The sequence below is a fragment of the Rhinolophus hipposideros genome, assembly GCF_964194185.1.
Source record: "Rhinolophus hipposideros genome assembly, chromosome: 3".
In the NCBI taxonomy this organism is placed as follows: domain Eukaryota; kingdom Metazoa; phylum Chordata; class Mammalia; order Chiroptera; family Rhinolophidae; genus Rhinolophus; species Rhinolophus hipposideros.
In genome coordinates, this window is record NC_138049.1 from 52,541,212 (window position 1) to 52,563,825 (window position 22,614).

Here is a 22,614-nt window from a genome sequence, read left to right on the forward strand (position 1 = left end):
AGTTCATTATTCTTCAGCATTCCATGGGAAGTAAAGAAAAAGTAAAATTGATTGTGACTTTTGACAATTATTAGTTAGAAAAGGAGGTAACAATTGCCAAAAAAATCACAAAAGTGAGCATGTTACCTGGCTATGACAAAGAGCACACAACTGACACCCAAGTAAGCCAGCAGAATATACATCCAGATATCAGGGGAGAGAGGATTCAGGAAGGAGAAGACGCCTGGGTTTGTACCATTGGGTTTGCGGTACAAAATACTTATTCCAAGTGTCATAAAGGGCTTGGAAAAGTCGATGACCTTCTCTCGAACGTAGGTAATAGCCAGTGGAGCAACTGCAAGGTCAGCTTTCTGTAGAGGGAAACATAAAAAAGAAAAAAAAAGAAAAACAGAAAAAGGTTCTAAGTCACAAGAAAGAAGTCAGTAACCAAATTAAAACAAAGACTTTACACTTGAGAATTGTCTCAGTAGGGATTACATTAACATTTAAAGCATTCTTCACTCTGAATTGAAGTATCTGATTTACTCTGCCACTCATTTCTAAATGCTTCTGGATTAGCAAACCAAGATTTATATTGCAAGTATAAAAGGAAAGAAAAAAAACATGTGGTGAAAACATTGAAGAAACAATTATGCATTCAGTACCTGAATTATGCTACTGAACATTCTGTAATTACTTTGAATCTAAACTATAAAAACATTTAACATCAATTATGATTTTCTAAATACTTTGGTAAATTCTAATTGGTAATAATAATAATAGCTACCCCAAATTATTTAGCTGATAATCAACTCTTTTTTTTTCTGGTTTTAACACTGTGAAGTACAGTTAAAAGCTTTTATCTTTAGTTAACATGGTGAAAATCATCTTTTAATATGATGATGTTTACTGTCCCTGAGTTTTCTTTCTATCCCTCTAATTTGTTTCATATTATTTAATGAAAATCCTTGAAGCTTTGCTTAAATTGCATTAGGAAATGAGGTTTTCAATTTTCATAAAGTTGCTAATTTTCCATGGTAGCTTAAATATGTTAAATTACTAATGCTTTTCACTAATCATGTTATAAACATTTATCAGGGATGAACTTAAGCTCTAATACAGGGACAGAAATAATTACAATATTTTAAAATAACATTGGCATCTATTCCTATCTATGGTGAGAAGATATATTTCCACAATTCCTTTTATTTTTATAAATATACTGAGTTTTCAGAGAATACAGAAGAAATACTCATTGTAAAAAGTTATGTAGACCCAGCAATCCTTCTCTGAGTATCTATCCAAAAAATCTGAAAACATTTATCCATAAAGACATGTGGGCTCTAATGTTCATTGCAGCTTCATTTAGGGTGGCCAAGACATGGAAACAACCAAAGTGTCCTTCGATAGATGAATGGATAAAGAAGTTGTGGTATATATACACAATGGAATACTATTCAGCCATAAGAAAAAGATGAAATAGTACCATTTGTGACACCATGGATGGATCTTGAGATCATAATGCTAAGCAAAATAAATCAGACAGGAAAAGTAGAGAATCATATGATTTCACTGATATGAGGTATATAAAACTGAAAAGAACAAAAGAAAAAGACAAACAAATGAAGAAAGAAAAACTCATAGACACAGACAATAGTTTAGTGTTTACCAGAGAGCAAGGCGGAAGAGAGGTGGTATATGACTGTAAAGGGGATCAAACATATGGTGATGGAAAGAGAACTGACTCTGGGTGGTGAACACACAATGTGATTTATAGATGATGTATTACAGAATTGTACACCTGAAATCTATGTAACTTTACTAACAATTGTCACTCCAGTAAACTTTAACTTTTAAAAAAAGCTATGGAAAAACATATAAAAGACTAAAATTGGGCCTATACTATTTCCTCAGCTCAGGGATTGTTGGAGGATTGACAGAAGAAGCTTCTCTGAAAGGCTAGGTTTACTGACGCTATTATTCTGGATATGTGTTTGTGTGCATTTGTGTATTGCGAGTGTGGGGGGAAGAGGGAACACTCAGATATTTGGGTAAAGTATCTTTGAGAATAACTATGGAGAGAGACATTTTCCTAAACATTAGAAAAACAGATCTTCACACTCCTGGGGAGCGTATCATATTTCATATTCATAAATCAAGGAAAATATCCATTTAGTAATTTGCTAAGCAACAGGCACTGTGCTAAGGACTTTACATGGATTGTCACATTTAACCTTTACACAATCCTACTGTTATTCCCATTTTCAGATAAGGAAACTGAATTCATGAGAAGTTAGAAACGTGTTCCTTTTCATAGAGCTAACTGAGTACTGGAACCAGGACATAAACCCAAACTATTGGAATCTATACTTAGAAATAACAATGACATGCATCTCAGAAAACAGAAATGGAATAATGGAAACATTTACTCATTCATTCATTCATTCATTTATGAGAGTTTGTAGAGATCAGAAGGAAAATATACAGAAGCAAGGGCAGTGATTATTAAACAGATTACAGTCTATGAGAATTTAGAGGGTGAATGCAGGGTTCAAGCAGATGGAGTGTTGCACAGGAAGGAGACAGTACTTCCTCTAAGAAAGGAAGGAAGTAAAGATGGTTAGAGAAAATAAACAATTTTATTATGGAAAGAAAGTGATAATTTATGAAACAAAGATTCCAGGTAAACCTCTCCTGTTCGAGAGACTGAATATACATACAACACAGTTTATCTATGTGCCACTTCACTTTGTAACTTCCCTCTTCTTAGGGACAGGAAAAGCAAAACTTCACCACATATAAAGCATATAAGCGAATACACTTTAAGCTGGTAAAATATTTTTAATTCAAAATGTATATTAACAAAAGTTAGGAAACAATTCAAACAACATATATTAAATCAAAACCACTATATTATTCCAAAAAAGGTTGTTCTATAGGTTTATATTAATAGGATTGACAAGGCATACCTCAAATTTCAAATTTTACTTAGCCTTGTCTAAAATAAAATTTTGATTCCAAATATGAAAATGGAAAAAAGACAAAAAAGTTATAGTGAAATACTTTCAATTATAAAAGAAATTAGTTGTTTGACCCGAAAATATAAACAGACACTTTTAAACATTAAATTAAAAAAATAAATGGATCAACAGACTATGGTACAGCCATATAATGAAAGATTATTCAGCAATAAAAATAAGCTATCAATTCATAAAAGACGTGGAAGAACCTGAAATGCATATTACCAAGTGAAAGATGTCAGTCTGAAAAGGCTATACATGGTATGATTCCAACTACATGACATTTGGAAAAGGGAAAACTATGGAGATTAAAAAGACTGTGGTTGCCAAAGGCTCAGGATAACCGGGGAGATATGAATAAGTGGAGCACAGAACACTTTCAGGGCCATGAAACTATTCTGTGAGAACTCTCATGGTGGGTCATAACACCATGCATTTATCAAAAGCCATAAAACTGCACAACATGAAAATGAACCCTAACATAAACTATAGACTTTAGCTAATAACAATGTATCAATAATGGTTCATCAACTGTAACAAATGTGTTACACTAATGGAAGTGGTTAATAATAAGGGAAACTCGGGGGGTGGATAGGATGCTGTAGGATGGAAATTCCACTTTCTGCACAATTTTCCTATAAACCTAAAACGTCTCTAAAAAAGTCTATTAACTTTTTTTAAATATCAAAAGATTGTTTTAACTATATCCTCAGTAAGATTTAATGTGTTAGGTCGATTACATAATTAGAATTTGGTTGTTACTATTAATAGTAAACACATAAAGCTTATCAAATATCATCAAATATAAGCAATCTCTAACTGCACACCAAAGATATATTTTAAGTCCGTTTAAACAATCCTAAGGCTTATCTTGCAGCAGTAAAGATAAACATTTATTTATACACAATAACATCCTCTCTAAATAAGATATAACTTCATTACAAGTTTATTAATAATATAATAATTTTGAAATCTAATCAAAATGTTGTTATATTTTAAAAGTTTGTATTGGTAGATGTGGTATTTTCCCATCGAATCTCATATTATTAAAGACAAAGCAGGAAGAAAAGAGCCTGATTAAATAATCTAAGAACTTTTTATCTCTTTAGAGACAAGCCTTGTTTTAGCAAAAATAGATTTAGTAATTGATTTTTTACTTTAAAGAAACAAGTAATCTTATATTAGAAAAAGTCAGTGGTCAAAATTGTTTTAAAAATCTATTTCAGCAAAATAAAAAATAAGTAAATTATGTGTCATATGAATAGTACAAAGGAAAGGGACAGCTCAATTCTTCTATCTTACTGGGTCTTTGAAGGCTTTAACACACAATTACATTGGTGTTACACCAGAAGAAAGAGTCTGAGATGACAAAGGTCTGAATTGGGAGGGTGCAGCAGCAGGAAAAATAAATATATGTAGTATTAATTAGTATTAAATGTATCCAATATGGGCCAAAACTGAGTTATAGTCTTTGCCTATATCACTTCCATTAATCCTCACAACAATTCTACCAGATTTGTAGTCTGATTTTCTTTTCACAGATCAAAAAGAATCATTAGAGTTTAAGGAAAGTATGGCTCTAAAGGTGACTTAACCATACTCATTTCTCACAATTTTTCTTGTACAATCATTCAAATGCGTCGTAACTTTTTTTATTTTTTTTTGCTATACTATTTCTATATTTCCCTGTCCAAAATCATATTTCCTTGTCTCCACTTCACAGATTCCATAAGACACATATACGGTCCGTTTCCTTCTGTAAAGCCTCTTCTGAACATTCGATAAACATCCATGTCTCCTATGTGTCTTTTTTATAGACCATGTAAACTTAACTGTGTAACTGAATACATAGCATTACTTTATGTTGTGTTATTTCTGTTCTTTTTCACATATAAGTCAACTAACATGAAATGCGAGCTTTGGATGTACATACCATTGTAACTGTGTTGTTCCTATGAGAGTTTAAGCACTTTGAAACCCACAGGCATTCCCTTCAATCAAAGCACATAGCGCTGAACTGAGGGAATGTTAAAGTATTCCTCTCTAGAAATTTTACAAAGATGCCTGGACAGCACCAACCTTATTAATTTAATAAATATTAATTTAATAGTCTATCAGTCTATGTGAAACTCTTCCCAAGTTGTTGTACTCAGTGCTCTGATCATAAGTTAACATCGTTAGAGCACGGGATAAATCTGACACTAAGGAACTGCGGAGTAAATGTTTGCTGAATATAGTTTCAATTTAACTTACTAAAATTTTCAAAGAAAACCCCTAAGAGAATTTTAAAATTAAACTTTTTATCCTGATCTACTATAGAAATAAGATTTATTATACACTAATATCATTTCTAGTGAACTAACCACCCAGAGAAAACAGAATAATTATTTTAATGGAGTTATATAATTAATAGCAATCTTTTGACGAAAGTCTCACAGAAAAATGGTGACATTTTTTGGTCTAATATCCAATATAGAAAAAATAGATAACAAAGTTTATATTCATGAAGGACACAATGACCTCGAATTTGATCATGTTGAGAAACATTTATGAACTACTAGTAATCAAATAACATAACAATATTATTTTATAATGCAGGATCTTGTCGGTGAAACCTCTTATGCTTCCTTCTTAAAGTTCTTACAATTTAACAACGAAAAAACAGTTCTAAACATTGTCCCCCCCTACAGTGTTGTGAAATGCTTAGTAAGTTATTAAAGTAGTAAGTGCAGATGAACAAATTGGAAATATTTTAACAAGTTTAATTAAGATATTTAAGTTAATTAATTATGCATATCAATGTCACTTATAAGTAAAATCACACTTTCCTAAACTGTTTGGAATGTATAATATGAACAAATACTTTGCCTTCTGTTTTATGGAAATTTGATTCACTTATATTTAAATCATTTAAATGCTTCATAGCCACTTATATATGATACCACCCTCCACTACTGTACACCTCCTGAAGTCACAACTTCACATTTCCTGGACACTTTCAGTAACCTCCTCATTGGTTCCCTGCTTTCATTCTTATCTGACTAGAGTCTATTCATTCAAAGACCAGAAAGTTCTTTTTAAAACACCTATGAGGTCGGGCAATTAAGTTCACGAACTCATCCTAGAAAAAGTGCTACATACCTCCTTGCTGAATATCATTACAGTCACTTTCAAAGTACTTCTCTTGGGAAGCTATGCACCAATGCCAGTTCCTAGTCCACCCTTCCAAGCAATTTTGGAACTCTTTTTCTGGAATGGCCATCAGAACTATCCTTATATTACCCTTGACGTCCTGAATGCTATCAAAATGTCTTCCTTTCAATATGCTTCATCTTCAGGTAAAGAAAGAAGCCATTGGGGGCCAGATCAAGTGAGTAGGGAGGGTGTTCCAATACAGTTATTAGTTTACTGGCTAAAAACTCCTCCACAGACACTGCCCTGTGAGCTGGTGCATTGTCGTGATGAAAGAACCATGAATTGTTGGCGAAAAATTCACGTAGTTTTCATCTAACTTTTTCATTCAGCTTTTTCAGCACTTCCAAATAGTAAACTTAGTTAACTGTTTGTACAGTTGGTACAAATTCATAATGAATAACCCTTTTGACATAAAAAAGGTTAGCAACATCGTTGCAACAAGCTCATGAACTTAATTGTCTGACCTCATATAAGGTTATTGTTTATTGCTCAGAATGTTCCAACGATTTCTATCATACATAGAATCAAATCTAATCTCAGACTATGAAGTATTATAAGAGATGACCCCTGGCTACTTCATCAGCATCAGATCATATCACACTTTTGGCCTTAGTTGGATTACTTTTGCTCCAACAATTCTAGTTGCATTTCTAATCTTTTAATATGTGGACACATTCTTGTCTCAAGCCTTTCTACTTGCTATTCCTTCTGCCTGAAAAGCTTGCCCCTTATATATCTACATGGTTTATTATCTCACTTCATTCACATGTCTGTTCTGATGTCAGTCACTCAAAGAGATCTTTCTTGATCACTCATTCTGTCACTCTCTATCTCCTTATCACGTTTTCATTTTCTTCAAAAATGTATTGTGACCTGAAATTCTGCTATTTATTGTCAACCTTCTTCCAACAGAATGTAAGTTCCGTTTGAGTAAGGAGTTCTCTGTGTTATCCAATTGTGTACTTCCAGTGCCTAGCACAATGCCTGGCATAAAGTTGTCATTAAACATTTTTTTTTAAATGAATGGGTGAATAAATAAAACTATCATTACTGCTAATTCTTCCCCCAGTACTTCCCTAAAGTTCTTTACAGAAGACAGTGTTCTTGAGTTTTGTCTTCTTACCACAATAAGATTTTCAATGTGCATGATTTCTATTTTTATATAACTGAAATAATAATAATTGCTGAAATGTTTCATGTAATATCCCTGTGGCAAATGAGGCTTTTGTTATCATAATAAATAAGAAATCACCTCATACCATCATGCTAGCACTCACTAAGTTGTGTTTAAGAAAAATGCTTGATGAGATTAAAGTTATGTGTGTTTCACGTATGTGAAAAACTAACTTCAAACTTCTATAAATTGTATACATTTTATAGAGTACACAACCTAGAATCTACATGTAAGTTTACCAAGACATAAGCTTCTATTTGAGAACTATGTCTTTAGTTGCTTTTCACCAAACCAAGTAATAACCATATAGTATACAATGGAAAGTAAAGTAGGCAATTGAGTTAAAAATACAGATATTGCTTTCACACTTATAAGGCCTAAGTCTGGGCAATTAAGAAAAAAATTAAACACAAACAGTAGTAGTTCAACTGCAGCTTCAGCAGCTGTTACTTTATTAATGCTTAAGTAAATCTGCTAATAATATCATATGATACTGACTAACTCTACCAAACTTGCCATTACTCACAGAATGAAAAATAAAATTCTCAACTGGTAATTCTTCAAAAGAGCCATGGCTCCAAAATATTTCTAAAGTTTGATATTTTGGGTATGGGGAAAGCTTTAATTGATTCTGTTTTGTTTTGTTTTATTCCCACCTAGATCTGATTTCATTGTAAATTCTCAATTGGATGTTTTATAAATATTAATATTCCTATACTAAAATTGTCAAAATAACTTTCTCTAACACTCCAATATTTCTATGAGATTTATATTTTAATGCTCTTTGGAGTTAGTATAACTCCCTTGGAAAGAAAATAGGTACACAGAAATTGAGGTGTTTTTTTTTTTTCATTGTTAATTTCAAAAAAAAAAATTAAACTTCTATTAAAAAATAATCTGAAATCATGAACATCGGTACTCCAAAGTGGAATTCAGTATATTTGTTATTCAAGAGCAAAGCACTGAATAATGATGTCCCTGATATTCTGTTTTCTGTATTTTTGGTATTATAGACTTTCCGCTTTTAAAATAATAAAGTAATCAACATATTTTAAAATTATAGTATAAGTGAAAGATTTTATTCTACCAAATACAATCACCTAAATATGAATCACATTGTATTATTATACATTCTATAATTATTATAGTTATATTTAAACATGCATAAAAACAAAAGAAGGAAAAATCCACAATATTATTCAAACTCACTGTTATTACATATTTATCCAGCACGTATTTCATGAGAAAGAGATGATGAAAGGCTTCTTTGAAACAAATTTATATGCAAAGCTTCAAAATAGAAAGTTAAAAGCAACTCAAAATATTATTTAAAACTTCACATTATTTCTTCAACCTATAAAACTTTCACAGAATTTCTTGTTACTGATATCAGCTATCATTTTACCTATATATTTTCTGGTAAACTTTTTCTCATTTCCCAGTTTAAATGCTATGGGAACACAACCAGTGAACCAAGAAACAACTACTAGCACTAAGATGGGTAACTATGAACTACAAAGAACCTTCTTAATGGAATTGTGAACTTATAATTCTTCTCTGGTACACCATTCAACAGTGGATAATGGAGTAAGCACACTGGATTTATAAATAATAAGTAAATTATAACAGTTGTAAATAATCAATGCTATTACATTTTCTATTATAATGCATTTATTTTAAAACAACATTAATTGATGTAGAATAATTTTAGAGTAAATTTATTTAGAATGTTTGTCACAAAAACAAACATTCCTTTACAAAAGATTATAAAGTTTAACTATGATGCACCAGGACTGGGGCAAAGTATAAGAGGTGTTTATGACAGTCTCATTTCTCAGGTAGTCACATCAAAATAGGGAAGATTAACATGGAAAGGCCGAAAATGTACTTCAGCTGAAGTACATATAAGGTACAGTAGTTTACAATTTCACTGGTTTGCCCAATTGTTGTTCCAATTGGTTAATATAAAAAGATATTCATTATTAGAATTTATACTACTTGTGTAAAATCTGGACTTGAAATGGGACCAATACATAAACACTCCACAGTCATTATTAAAGAAAGTGCAATGGACTCAAGAGGGAAAAGTGATAAGCATTATAACTCATTTTATAGCTCCAGATTATGTACTCTTAATTACTAAATTTAAAACAAGTAACAACAGCAAAAAAACTGTGATCTTTTCTTTTTTTTTTTTAATTAAAGTTTACTGGGGTGACAGTTGTTAGTAAAGTTACACAGAGTTCAGTTGTACAATTCTTTAATACATCATCTATATGTCACATTTTATGTTCACCACCCAGAGTCAATTCTCTTCCCATCACCACATATTTAGAGCGGTACATTTTTCAATGTGAGATTATTACAAAAAGCTGAATGATGGTTAACACTTGTAAGCCACATAATTAAACTGCAAGTCACTCCAAGCTCAGTGTCTTCTATTTCCTTTTCCATGTAAAATACAAATGAACATCAAATAATTATACTGTATACCCTTATTCTTACTTAAAGTCATCTGTTATACTCGTAGAGAATTACAACAATCTCTTCTGTATATCTCCCAACAGAAAAAAAAATAACTTTTTGTTACATAGAATGTACCTTTCCCAGAACTTGTTCATGAATAGATTTACAGAATTTTCAAAACATTCTTTGAATTGGTTAAATTTAAAATATAAACTTACTTAATTCCTAACATTCAAAAGCTGTGTTATAATGCTTGGAACAAATACAATGTTCATATTAATATTTGTTACACAAGTGAACTGTTAATATACATCATGAGAAAGAACTCTGTATATTAAAAATATTTACATATATATCTAAACAACTAGCCATTGTTACTGTTGCATGTGGATATCTTTACAATGAATTCTCTAACAAAAAATGTATTTGGTAACATGTTTTCTCTGGTTGCCATAACTCATGAAATTCCCTGAATCTGTACTTTTCAATTAAGTTCTGTAAAGGTGTAACTATAACTATTTATCCAATCTGTGTTAAAATTTTTGAGGTGTGAGGGTATCTTAAAATCTTGCTATCTATCTGAAATTATCCGTTCACTTATATATTCAATAATTCATCATTGAAGAATTCACTAATTCATTCAACAAATATTTATTCTTGAGTGGCTGCTCTATAATAGATGCTGTTCTAGATACTTGCAGTACTGGTAAAGACAGACAAAATGAAGAAGACAGAAACAAAGCATGAAAAAATAGAGAATGTGATTTCAGGTAGTGAATAGTGTGTCTTGAAGGAAGATAAAACAGCGTAAGAGGATTCGAATGTGATAGGGAGAAAAAGGGAACTTTTCTTTTTTTTAATAGGGTGGATGGAGACAACCTCACCAATGTCATGACATTGAATCAAGATTTCAGTTAGCTCAGGCATAAAGCCCTGTGAAATCTGAGCAGTGTTCTCCTGGAAGAGGGAATTGTTACAAAGGCTGTAGGCAGAAACAAGCAGGGTACATGAGAGGGGCAGCAGGTAATGTTTCTAACCTTCCCCACCCCCTCACACTTTAATCATCCTGTTGATTCTCTCCAGAAAATCCTACAGCATTGTAGAAACAGCACGTGAAAGCACACTTTAACCATAAGCAAAATGTGTCAGATTTAGAAGAGAAAATTTGTGTCATTGAACCTCGCAGTATGTCTTTCACTATAATAAAATTATACCACTTTTTTATTTATTCTCTTACTTTTACCCTATAAATGTGATCTCTAGAAATTATTTTGTTCAAATTCAATTGCAAGAAAACTAATTGTGCCTTAGAATTCATTAAAATACTATACAACCTATTAAATATTTTTAAAACATCGGACCCACAATGTGATAATTTAATATTATATATATAGTATTTTAGTAATTTATTATTTAGTAATTAGTATTATATATATAGTATTATATATATAGTAATTAGTATTATATATAGTATTTTAGTAATTAGTATTTAGTAATTTAGTATTATACATAATATAATTTAGTATTATATAAATAATAAAAGTATTAAAATATTATGTAAATAATAATAAATAATAATTATATAAATAATACATAATTATATAAATAAATTATATATATAATAACTATATAAATTATGATAATTTAGTATTATATAAACAACTAATTATTAAATATTTATATAATTATATAAATAATTAATATAAATAAATAATTTAGTATTATATAAATAATTATATAAATAATAATATATAATTTAGTATTATATAAATAATAATTTAGTATTATATAAATAATAATGGAAATAAACAAAGTGTTCACAATATTTCTGAACCTGTGACATGAGTCTTGCTCCTCACCTGTATGATCACCTGCCCCTACAAAAATACTCTCTTGATAATTACAATAAAGTCAAGGTTTTCTGCCAATATCACTGAGGAACAGCAATTTCCTCCCAGCATATTTGATTTTTCCTATAATTCAGGTATAATAATTGAGCTGCGACCCCTTCCCTATGTTTGTTAATAAAAAATGAGGCTTGTCTCATATTTGTTTATTATATTTTAATAATATAGCATTGTATATTTAAGAATGCTTGAAGAACTCAGAGGTAAATTTGATTATAAAGGTTAAACACCAAAACTGCAAAACAGCAAACAAAAATCTTTCTAAAACTAACTGCTACAGTTGAGATCATGTTTGATAGTAGAAAAGTAGATGCAGATAAGAAAAAGGTCCCTAAGATAAAAGTTAGAATTTTCCTTCTGTCATTTAACTGAAATTGTTCTCTCTCTCTCTCTCTCTCTCTCTCTCTCTCTCTCTCTCTCTCTCTCTCTCTCTCTCCAGTCCTTCCTTTTTCTTCTTCCTTCTTTCCTTACTCCCTTCCTCACTCCCTCCCTTCTTCCTTCCCTCCCTTCTTTTCTATTTCCCTTCGTTCTTTTTTCTTCCTTAAACCAGAGAGGATAATTTTTATTTTTAAAAAGCTTATACAATAAAATCAAACGTCTAATAGAAGAAAAATTTAAGACAGAAATCATAAGCAAATAACTTTTCCATTAAATAAATGTGGACCACTGACTAGTCAAGACTGCAAGAGCCTTCGATATTCCATAGCATTTAAGCCTGCAATGCCACACCCAGAATTTTAAAGACATAACTCTAACTTCAGAAACAGGCTGGTATACAATGATTTTCCCCCAAAAATCATCTATCATCTGGACTATAAATGGCCTATATGCATCAATAGGGAATGGTTAAATAAATCAGGGTATAATATATATATCAACTAATCACAAATTAAAAAGCATTTTTAGATACCAATTTAAACAAGTAAATTGCAATGAGCAAATAATACCATAAGCCTTTATTTATGCATAGTACATTAAAATATTATATCTTATAAGTATATAAGAAAAATATAAATATGTACTGTTGGTTGGACATTTGATGCAACTAAGAAATTATATTTTTTTCTGTGTGATAATAACAGTGTATTTTTTCTGTCCCCTTCTTTTAGTGATAAATTTGAAATATGTAATCATGACATAATATGAAGTTTAGGATTTGTTTCAAAAGAATACAGGTGACAAGGAAGTTGGTGACAGTAGATATAAAATGAAACTGGCCGTGAGTTAATAATCCTTAAAGATTGGTGATGGGTAAGGATTACGACTATACAGGCATACCTCAGAGATATTGTGGGTTCATTTCCAGAACACTGTAATAAAGGTAATATTGCAATAAAGTGAATACCATAAGTTTTTTTTTTTTCATTTTTAAGGGCATATAAACGTTACATTTACAGTGCACTGTAGTCTATTAACTGTGCAGTAGCATATGTCTTAAAAAATGTACATACCTTAAATAAAAAAAATACTTTATTGCTAAAATATATTAGCCATCCCCTGAACTTTTAGTGAATTGTAATCTTTTTGCTAGTGGTCTTACCTTTAATTTATAAAAAATGCCGCATCTGCAGAACACAATAAAGCAAAGTGCAGTAAAGCAAGGTATTCCTGTACTTTTCTATTTGCACACACTTGAAAAGTTCTACAATATAACATCTAAGAAGTATAGAATTGATAATGGAAAGACACTGAGCAAAATGTCAATGCAGAGTTATGGTTGTGTTTTATATCTAAATTTTACAATCTTGTACACTGAAAATATATCACTTTTTGTTCCATATGTTATTTAAATACACATATAGATCAAATATATACAATCAAATATGTACACACATACGTATGTAAATATATACATATACAATGTAAACATTAATATACATCAAATACAAATATTTTAAATATATATTCTCCTTTTGAAATCTTCATTAATGAAATAAAACAATGACAATCAATAAGGTAAATAGACTTTTTGTGGTCATATTTAAGAATGTAAAGATTGAGATACACAAACAAAAGTTTTATTTGACCTACACAGGTATATTAACTTCAGTACAAATATAATTATTTCTCAAAATAAACTATTATAACAACATCTGAAAGAAATAAAAGGACTGTTTTGCTTCAGTTTTATTCTAAAAAAATTGCCATTATGTTTTTATTTTGAGGGCAAGGTCAATAAACTCCTCTTTTGTAAATATTTTTATCTGAACAATTCAGATGAAGCCTCTAATATAAAATAACAAATAACATGTTGGAAAAAATGCTCCTATATTTCAAAACTACCAATTCTTACCTTTTTCATATGTTCATACAGTTTTTACAGGACTAAGAGAAAGCAATAATCAATCATGATCTTTCTGTAAGTGTGAAAACAGAAACTTGGAACAAATACTAAATTATAAAAAATATTAAGTATCCATGATCTCAGAAGGTAATTACTATTTCTTCACTGGTTCAAAAAGTTTACAAATATATATCCCATAGTAAAGTAATAAGCTTCTATTTTCTCAACTAAGAAATACTTTGACAAGATCTCTAAATCAGTATTTACTGGTATCCTAGGCGGACTACAAATGCAAAGACATTTAAACATGATCCCTCCCAGAGCTTATACAAAATTCCTTGAAGCAAGAAATACCCAGAGGAACTCTAAGAACACAACGAATTGTATGAGGAAGACATCCATAGAGCAGTTAGGAGAAGATTCATGGAAGACTTGAGACTTAAACTATGAGTAAGAAAGACCAATATAGCAGTTAATAAGCATAGATTCTGAATTCATTAGTGACTCAAACTTTCCACTCAGCAGCCAAAATTTGTTTCTATAGTTGGTGGCCCCAGACAGGGACATATTTAATCTACTAGTCTGTAGCTTTCCGAAGGGCATACCAAAACCCAGTCCATTGGCAACTGCTCAACTCATAGCTCAAGTTATGAAAATGGCCTTTAATTCTGCCTCCTAATAAGAATGATCACATACATTTTTTTGTTCTGCATAGCCAGTTTTGGGGCTGGATAGACACAGGAGCCCAGTGGACACCATCATATTTCAACTTGTTAGTGAAGCAAGCCTAGACATGTAAAAGATGAATCTAAAGCCTCTGTGAATCTAGGCCAGAGCCCTATTACGTCAGCAGCTTTATTTTAAGTTGTAAGGTGGGGATTAAAATTTCCTCCCCCAGTGACAGCTACGTCTTTTTCCTGTAAAGTCAAGATATCATTGTTGACAGGCTGGCTGAGATTTTGAATATACTATTTCCATTTGATAAGTGAAACATTTGGTGTCTTCCCACACTGTTAGTGATTAAAGTCCAAGCTGACCTATCTCAAAATAGGATTATCAGGCCACGGAGTCACACAGTGTCTGTGAATCAGGCATTCAGTTTCAACAAGGATCCAGCTGCAAGCTAATAACAGCTTTCTAGACATGATAACCATGTCTAGAAAGTGGTTAGTACAGAACCCAAAGGAAAACTTCAGGTACAGGACTTCAAAAGGCAAAATTATCAGTCACAGAACTTGTAGTTCAAAGGGGTCATTAGGATCATGGTGACCCAAAAGTACTATGACTTTTCTACATGTAACTCTTTATGATTGGGATGATCTCCTCTAGCCTTTATAGGGCAACATAGATGAATGTCTTGAATGTCTTTATAGGGCAACATAGATGAATGTCTTGAATGTCTTTCATATATAAAAATGTGAAAGCAACAACTAGAGTACATTTTGAATTGGCCCAAAGGGCCCTTAACACAAGGTCATGTTAGATTCCTTTCCCCATTGTGAATCCTGACTGAAATTGATTAGCAAATTCTGGATGCCCTATGTCCACGTGAAAATTAATAAACAGAAACCTCATTTAAAAATGAAGTTAAGAGGCTGAAGACAGAACTCTAATGCTTGTGTCACTTAGGCACACTACTGACCCCAATCGGGAGAGACATATCTTGCATCTCGATAGGAAGTGATACTACTTTACTATCTCAGCAGGAGGAAAACAGATTCCTCCTGACCCAGTAACAGCTCAGCCAATGGGAGACTACTATAACTCAACCAATGAAAAATTATTACACTTTGAACTTTCAGTGTCCTCCAATAGACTCTTTGTTTACGAGAGTCCCTCCCAAGTCCATAAAAAAGCTTTCCTCTCTCTTGTTTCTCTAGATTTGCATATGGTTCTCCATTACATTGCATGACCCAAACTGTAATTCTTTGTTGCTCCAGAATAAACCCATTTTGCTGGAGAAATATCTTGTTGTCTCTTCGCTTAAAATCAACACCCCAATGGGACTGGGTAAGATGGTAACTTGGTCACCAGTACCCAACAAAGCCCTTCAAGGTTCCTTATCTGACCAACATTTAGGACAAGTATACATGGATAGGTATTTGTGGCCTTAGAAACAGGGGCACCTTGGCCTAATCCCTAATAATTTTTGTGTTTAAAAAAATTAAGATTGGGATAGAAGTGTCAAGAGGGGGCAGGGAGAGTCAAGTCAGAGAGCAGTTTTACACCAGTAAACTAAATGCATTTACTTCGATTTTGGAGCAGGGCAGTGATTGTTTGCCAGTGACTCAAAGTCTCCATGTTTTTGGATAGCCTAGTGTTCTATATTAGGTGGCAAGATCCTTAATCTGAAATTATATATTTCTTCTCTGGAGACCCCTAAATAAGCAGCCACAGTCACATAGCCTTTCAGCTATGGGAATTTCTGTGTCATGTTTGTGATACTATACCTTCTTCTACTTGCCCAATTCACCATCTAGACACTAAGCCTCAATACTGCTTGCTGCTTAGGCTCGAAACACTCATTAACAGCAGTATGATAAAAGTCCCTATCTGCCTCCTTGCTCACCACTTGGGTAAGAGCCTTAACTGCTACATTCCAGGGCCTCTTTTCATATCTTCAACACAGGTCATCGAGCCCTTGGCCTTGATCTTCCAGAAACCCATGTTTTTGTCTACATCTCATTCTCATTGACAATTTGCAGAAGCTCTTATACTCTAAATACTTAAAATCTTTGTCTACTATATACATTGGAAATTAACCCGTGGCTTGTCTTTTAATGTTTTTTCTTGATGTGTTTATCACAATGGAATAGATTTAATTTTTTTATCTATCTTGTCTCCTACTCAGAAAACGTTTTTTATTTAATGGTACATATTTTACCAAAATTCCACCAAACCCTCAGCTATTATATTTTTAACTAGTACTTCCTTCCACTGTCTCTTCAGGAACTTATACTAGATACATGACGCAGTTTCTCAGCCTTCCTCTATGTTGCTTAACTCTTCTTTCATAAATTGTATTTTCTTGTCTTTCTGTCCTGTGTGTTGATTAAATTAACTGGTGCTTTTTTTTTTTTTTTGCATTTAACTCGTTATTTGTTTGTGTTAGATATATCTTGTCTATTCAGTTTTTAAAATTACACCTTTCCACAGTAACTTTTAAACATTCTTTAGAAAACTTTTTTCATTATTTTGCATATTTTCATAATTCATTGTTTTACTACAGAATGTATTTTCTTTTTGTAGATTTTTGTGGAATTTAAAAAGATATTTTTTCTTTAGTTTTGTTTTAAAGTTTTTGTCTGATAGTTCTACAAAATAAATTTCATAAGGGTAAACTTCATGTTCAGTTATATTTTTTAAATATGAGTTTGCATTTTTTGTTATCTGTCATACATATATACACACACATATACACATAGTGTGTGTAATCAAATAATATGTTGAATGTTTAAATAAAAAATAATTATTACAGTAAAAGATACATTGCCATTAATACCCTCAAAATACTCCCCCTCTCTTCAAATACACTTATCCCATTGTTCTTGTCACTTTCTGAAGCAGTTCTGGAAGTCGTCTTTTGTGAGTGTCTTTAGTTGCACTCTTGTGGCTGCCTCGATGTCCTGAAAAATTTTGACTTTGGGGAAGAGCCAGAAGTCGCACGGTGCCAGATCTGGTGAATAAGGTGGATGAGCACACACCATAATATTTTTATTTGACAGAAACTGCCATATACCAAAAGCGAGGTGTGACTCAGAGCATTGTCATGATGGAGGATGATTTATGGCATACTTTAGAACAAACCTTCTCTCAACCATAGCTCACACCTGAATGACCACACCAAACAAATAGAAACTTGTCACACACTGTTAATAAGGATCAACGTGCAGCTTCCTGTATTGGAGATCCCTGCCTTTCCACTGGATGACACTCGGCAGAGGCGTTCACCCTGTTTTGTGATCACAACATCAAAGGCTCTGTGTCACACATCACTTCTGGTATGGCAATTTCTGTCAAATAAAAACATTAAGGTGTGTCTTCATCTTTTTCACTGGATCTGGCACCGTGTGACTTCTGGTTCTTCCCCAAAGTCAAATTGACCATGAAAGGTAAACATTTTGAATTGATTCAGGACAAGACAGCCATGACAGTGCAACTAAAGACACTCATAAAAGAAGAAGACTTTCAGAACTGCTTCAGAAAGTGGCAAGAATGATGGGACAAGTGTATTAAAAGAGAGGAGGTGTATTTTGAGGGGGATTAATGGCAATATGTCTTTTACTATAATAAATTTTTTCATTTAAATGTTCATTGTAATGTTTGATCACATCAATATATAGATATAGGTATAGATATAGATATCTATATCAATGTATAAATATATAGATATAGATAGATACAGATACACAGATATAGATATAGATATATGAATGTATACGTATACAAAGTCAGATAATTAAGTTTGCAGACTTGTTAGAACGATGTTGCTATCCTTTTTTGATATCAGAGGGATTATTCATTAAAATTTGTACGAACTGGACAAACAGTTAACCAAGTTTACTATTTGGAAATGCTGAAAAGGCTGCGTGAAAAAGTTAGACGACCTGAACTTTTCATGAACAATTCATGGCCCTTGCATCACAACAATGCACCAGCTCACACGACACTGTCTGTGAGGGAGTTTTTAGCCAGTAAACAAATAACTATTGGAACACCCTCCTTATTCACCTGATCTGGCCCCCAATGACTTCTTTCTTTACCTGAAGATAAAGGAAATATTGAAAGGAAGACATTTTGATGACATTCAGGACATCAAGGGTAATACGACAACAGCTCTAATGACCATTCCAGAAAAACAGTTCCAAAATTGCTTTGAAAGGTGGACTAGGTGCTGTCATCGGTGCATAGCTTCCCAAGGGGAGGACTTCGAAGGTGACCATAGTGATACTCAGCAATGAGGTATTCAGCACTTTTTCTAGGATGAATTCGTGAACTTAACTGTCTGACTTCGTAAGTTGAGCAAATACCTTCTTAAGATCAAATAAGATAAAGCCCGGCAAATATACACTGGATTTAACAACTTGGAGACATTAATAAATACAACTTTTGAAGGCATGTTAATTTAAAAGTTATCATGGGTAATATGTGAGCCAATGGAGATAGCTAGTAGAGCCAAATGGGTAAAGAAGTTTGCCTCAGAAGCAACAGAAACATTGGGTGGAGGCTAAAAGGGATTTTTTTTTTTAATTGAGAAATCATGATCTTGTAAAACTACAAATAGTTATGGATCAGGAGACAAAGACTTAAATATCTAAAGCAGAGAAAGAGACATGTCTAAAAGAATCTAACTAGACAGCTGGAATAGAAAAGAAAGATGAAAAGAATATCCTTAAGCAGGAGAAAAGCCAACTTTTCCAGCAAACTTAGAAGAGAATAGGAAAAAACAAGTGCTAATGAAGAAGTGCCTGTCAATTTGATAGTGGAGGACTGAGGTAGGACATTCTCATCCAGTGATTTCTACTTCTCTTAGAAGAAGGAGACCAGGTTTTCAAGATAAGAAGCAGATTAATGAGGGACTGTCAGAGTTAAGAAGCAGAAAGAAACATTTGTAAATAGTGTTGCAGTGGTGACTAGTGATAGGGTAGTGACTAGACAGTCTAGCAGTTGGGGTAGGGTTGACAGCTCATGTGGGATTCCTATCAGTTTATAGTGGTTCAATTCTTCACAACTGGTTGATTGTCTCCATCTGAGTTTATTCTTCTAAGTCAGGCAAAGTGAAAAAGATAATGACATCAAAATAGGGTCATGTTTTGAGGAAGTCAATGCTATAAAACAATATGGGTAAGTATATTTGGTACTAGAAGACAGTGGCTGTATCAATAATCCTGTATATAGAGAAATGTGAGGAAAGAATATACAGAAATGAGTAATTAATCAACTCATGGGTTTCAGAGAGTCAAAAACAAGTGTAATGGTGTCAAATAAATTTATAAACAAGAAGGAAAAAAAATTGAATTTCTGAGTTATTGATCTAAAAGTTAGTGCACTTTGGGTCATGATAATGATGATGATATAATATTAGGAATATGTAAGTACTAGGTGGCTGAGTGGCCCCAGAAATGAATAATTCAAGAAATCAGAGTCCATAGTTGTGGATGGGTGTTCTGTAAGGAAACTGAACTCACCTAGGATCTTGAAATTAGCCATGCTAAATTAAAAGGCTATGATCCAGTGGCTTAAGTTAACAGTGGATGGATAATTGTGAGTATGAATTGAGTAGATGATAGCTAAAAAAGAAATGTATATCCAGAGAACTGAACCTCAATGAAGCAGGATTTTTTTTTATTGTTTGTTTGTTTTTTTGTGTGTTTGTTTGTTTGTTTTATTTTTGGGGAGCGGGGCTTAGAAAATTCATGAACCGGGAACAGCAAAGGGAGTATGATATTAGGGCTATTTAATTATATTCCAATTTATTTTTTTCTGAGTACATGGTGGATTTCACTCTCTCCCTTGAAGTTGAACAAAGCCATATGATTTGTTTTAGTCAATGGAATATAAGCAGACATGATATGCTTTTATATCTGGGAAGAAACTTTTAAGAGACAGCGTCCAATTCACTCTGTTCCCTCCCCTTCCTCAGTGATAATCAGCAATGCTCAAATGGCAGTATCTCTATTTTCTTGTTCCTGAGTGAGAAATCAAATCAGAACCTTCAGCTAGTCATTGATCTATATGTAGTAGGAGTGAGAAACCAATCTCTGTAGGCATAAACTACTAAGATATTTGAGTCTAGCTCATGCTGCCTAATTCTGGCAGCCAAGATCTGACCCAGCCTCCTTAGATAAGTGGAATGAGAGAGGTAGAGTAGCTATCATTGACAGGGCCACAGAGAGAGCAATTTCAATAGGAGACAGGCCAAACAAAACAGGAAGTATTGAAAAAAATCAGAAATGAAGGTAGATTATTGGTGGGGATCCAGAGGATATGATGAACGGCTTGTAAGAAATAGAAAAGGTAGTAACTTGGGTCAGAGCAAAGTCAAAAGAGCCCTGCACATTCTGGAGATAAAAACACAGAGAGAATTAAATAGACTAAATAGTCTCAATTTTTTTACAATGCCAAATAATAATACATTTTTGAGGTAGATTTCATTTAGCTGAATTAAAAAACATTTTCATCTCTAAAAAATACACTACTATGGATACAAATTGCAATTTCTCATGGCTATCCACTAAATTCTCCAACACACTGATATTTTATGAGTGGGATCAGGAGCCAACCCTCCTCTACTGTTCATACTCTCTGGTCTCATACATCTTTAGCTAAAAATAAATAAATAAATAAATAAATAAATAAATAAATAAATAAATAAATAAATAAATAAATAACAAAATCTTGTCATTTATCATGTATTTATTTGAATGACCTACATCCCCCCCCACAAAGGGAATGCAGCCTTTTCCTTATTTGTTTATTAACTGATAATTTCAATGGGAAGTAGGGTGAGTAAAAGAGGCAGTGATATGACTGAATTGATATTTTCATTTGATATTTTCATTTATATTGCTATTATTTCTATCAGGAGAAAAAAATACTAATGACAGCACTGAATGCTTAAAATACTCTTGGCATTATTCTAAGCACATCATATGTTTTATGACATTTAATCTTTGCATGGAGTATATGCTGTTCTCGATACCCTTTTTAGGTGAGAAAAGTGAGACTCGTGGAACCTATACAAGTTGCCCATGATTACCCTTTTGATAAGGAATGGAGAGGAATCTGGAAATCTGTGTGACTCCAGAGTTAATTTGACTGGTTATTATTTTATTTTAAAGTGCTTCAAATATCAAAATGCATTTGGTGGATTGATTATATTTCAATATAGAATGAAAATGTATTATGGAATAATGAGTAGAAAATAGATTTCAGTGACGATAGCAAATAAATCCATGAACAAGTCTTCATTAAATTATCCAAGTTCATATTGACATTTAAACATGAGGTATTGTCCTTGACAATACACTTAGTTAATTCAAAGAATACATTTATTCAGAAAGATTTATTGTTTTAAAACTGTTTTTGGTATACACATATATACATGTGTACTGTACATATATATACACCCACACACACACACAGTAGACACTGTGCATGTATAAAAATATATGTATGTGTATGCTTATAATATTGCATCAATCACTTTAAAAAACATGAAGGCTAAATTTATTTCTTTTTTAAGTACACCACAATTTATATAGATGCAATATGAGAGCATATCAGAACATATTATCAGTATATATATTACATATTCTGTTTTAATTAAAAAATTCAACCTCAGCTGTAGGACAAACTATAACACATAGTTTATGTAAAGAGATGTATGGGAATAAATCCATCTATGATAGCACATACATAGAAGTAACATCATTCATTTAGGGTCTTGAAATGACCTAAAAATACTGACTAGAAACAACATTTATCATAATTCAAAAAATTCTTTACACAATGACATTGACTTGAAAACAAGGACACTGGATGTTTTGTTACTATGGCTATTCCTGGCAGTTATCCAGGGACTGCAAC

The 22,614-nt window shown here is 32.3% G+C and overlaps 1 protein-coding gene across 2 annotated transcripts in view; it reads right to left on the reverse strand.

The window, feature by feature from the left end:
- The window catches only part of GRIK2 (glutamate ionotropic receptor kainate type subunit 2), a 606,408-nt gene that overhangs the window by 145,751 nt on the left and 438,043 nt on the right, over nt 1–22,614 (reverse strand). For both annotated transcript variants that reach the window (XM_081036880.1, XM_081036881.1), the window contains exon 12: nt 127–350. In XM_081036880.1, coding sequence (XP_080893006.1) covers nt 127–350 — 224 coding nt within the window. The remainder of the gene's footprint in view (nt 1–126; nt 351–22,614) is intronic.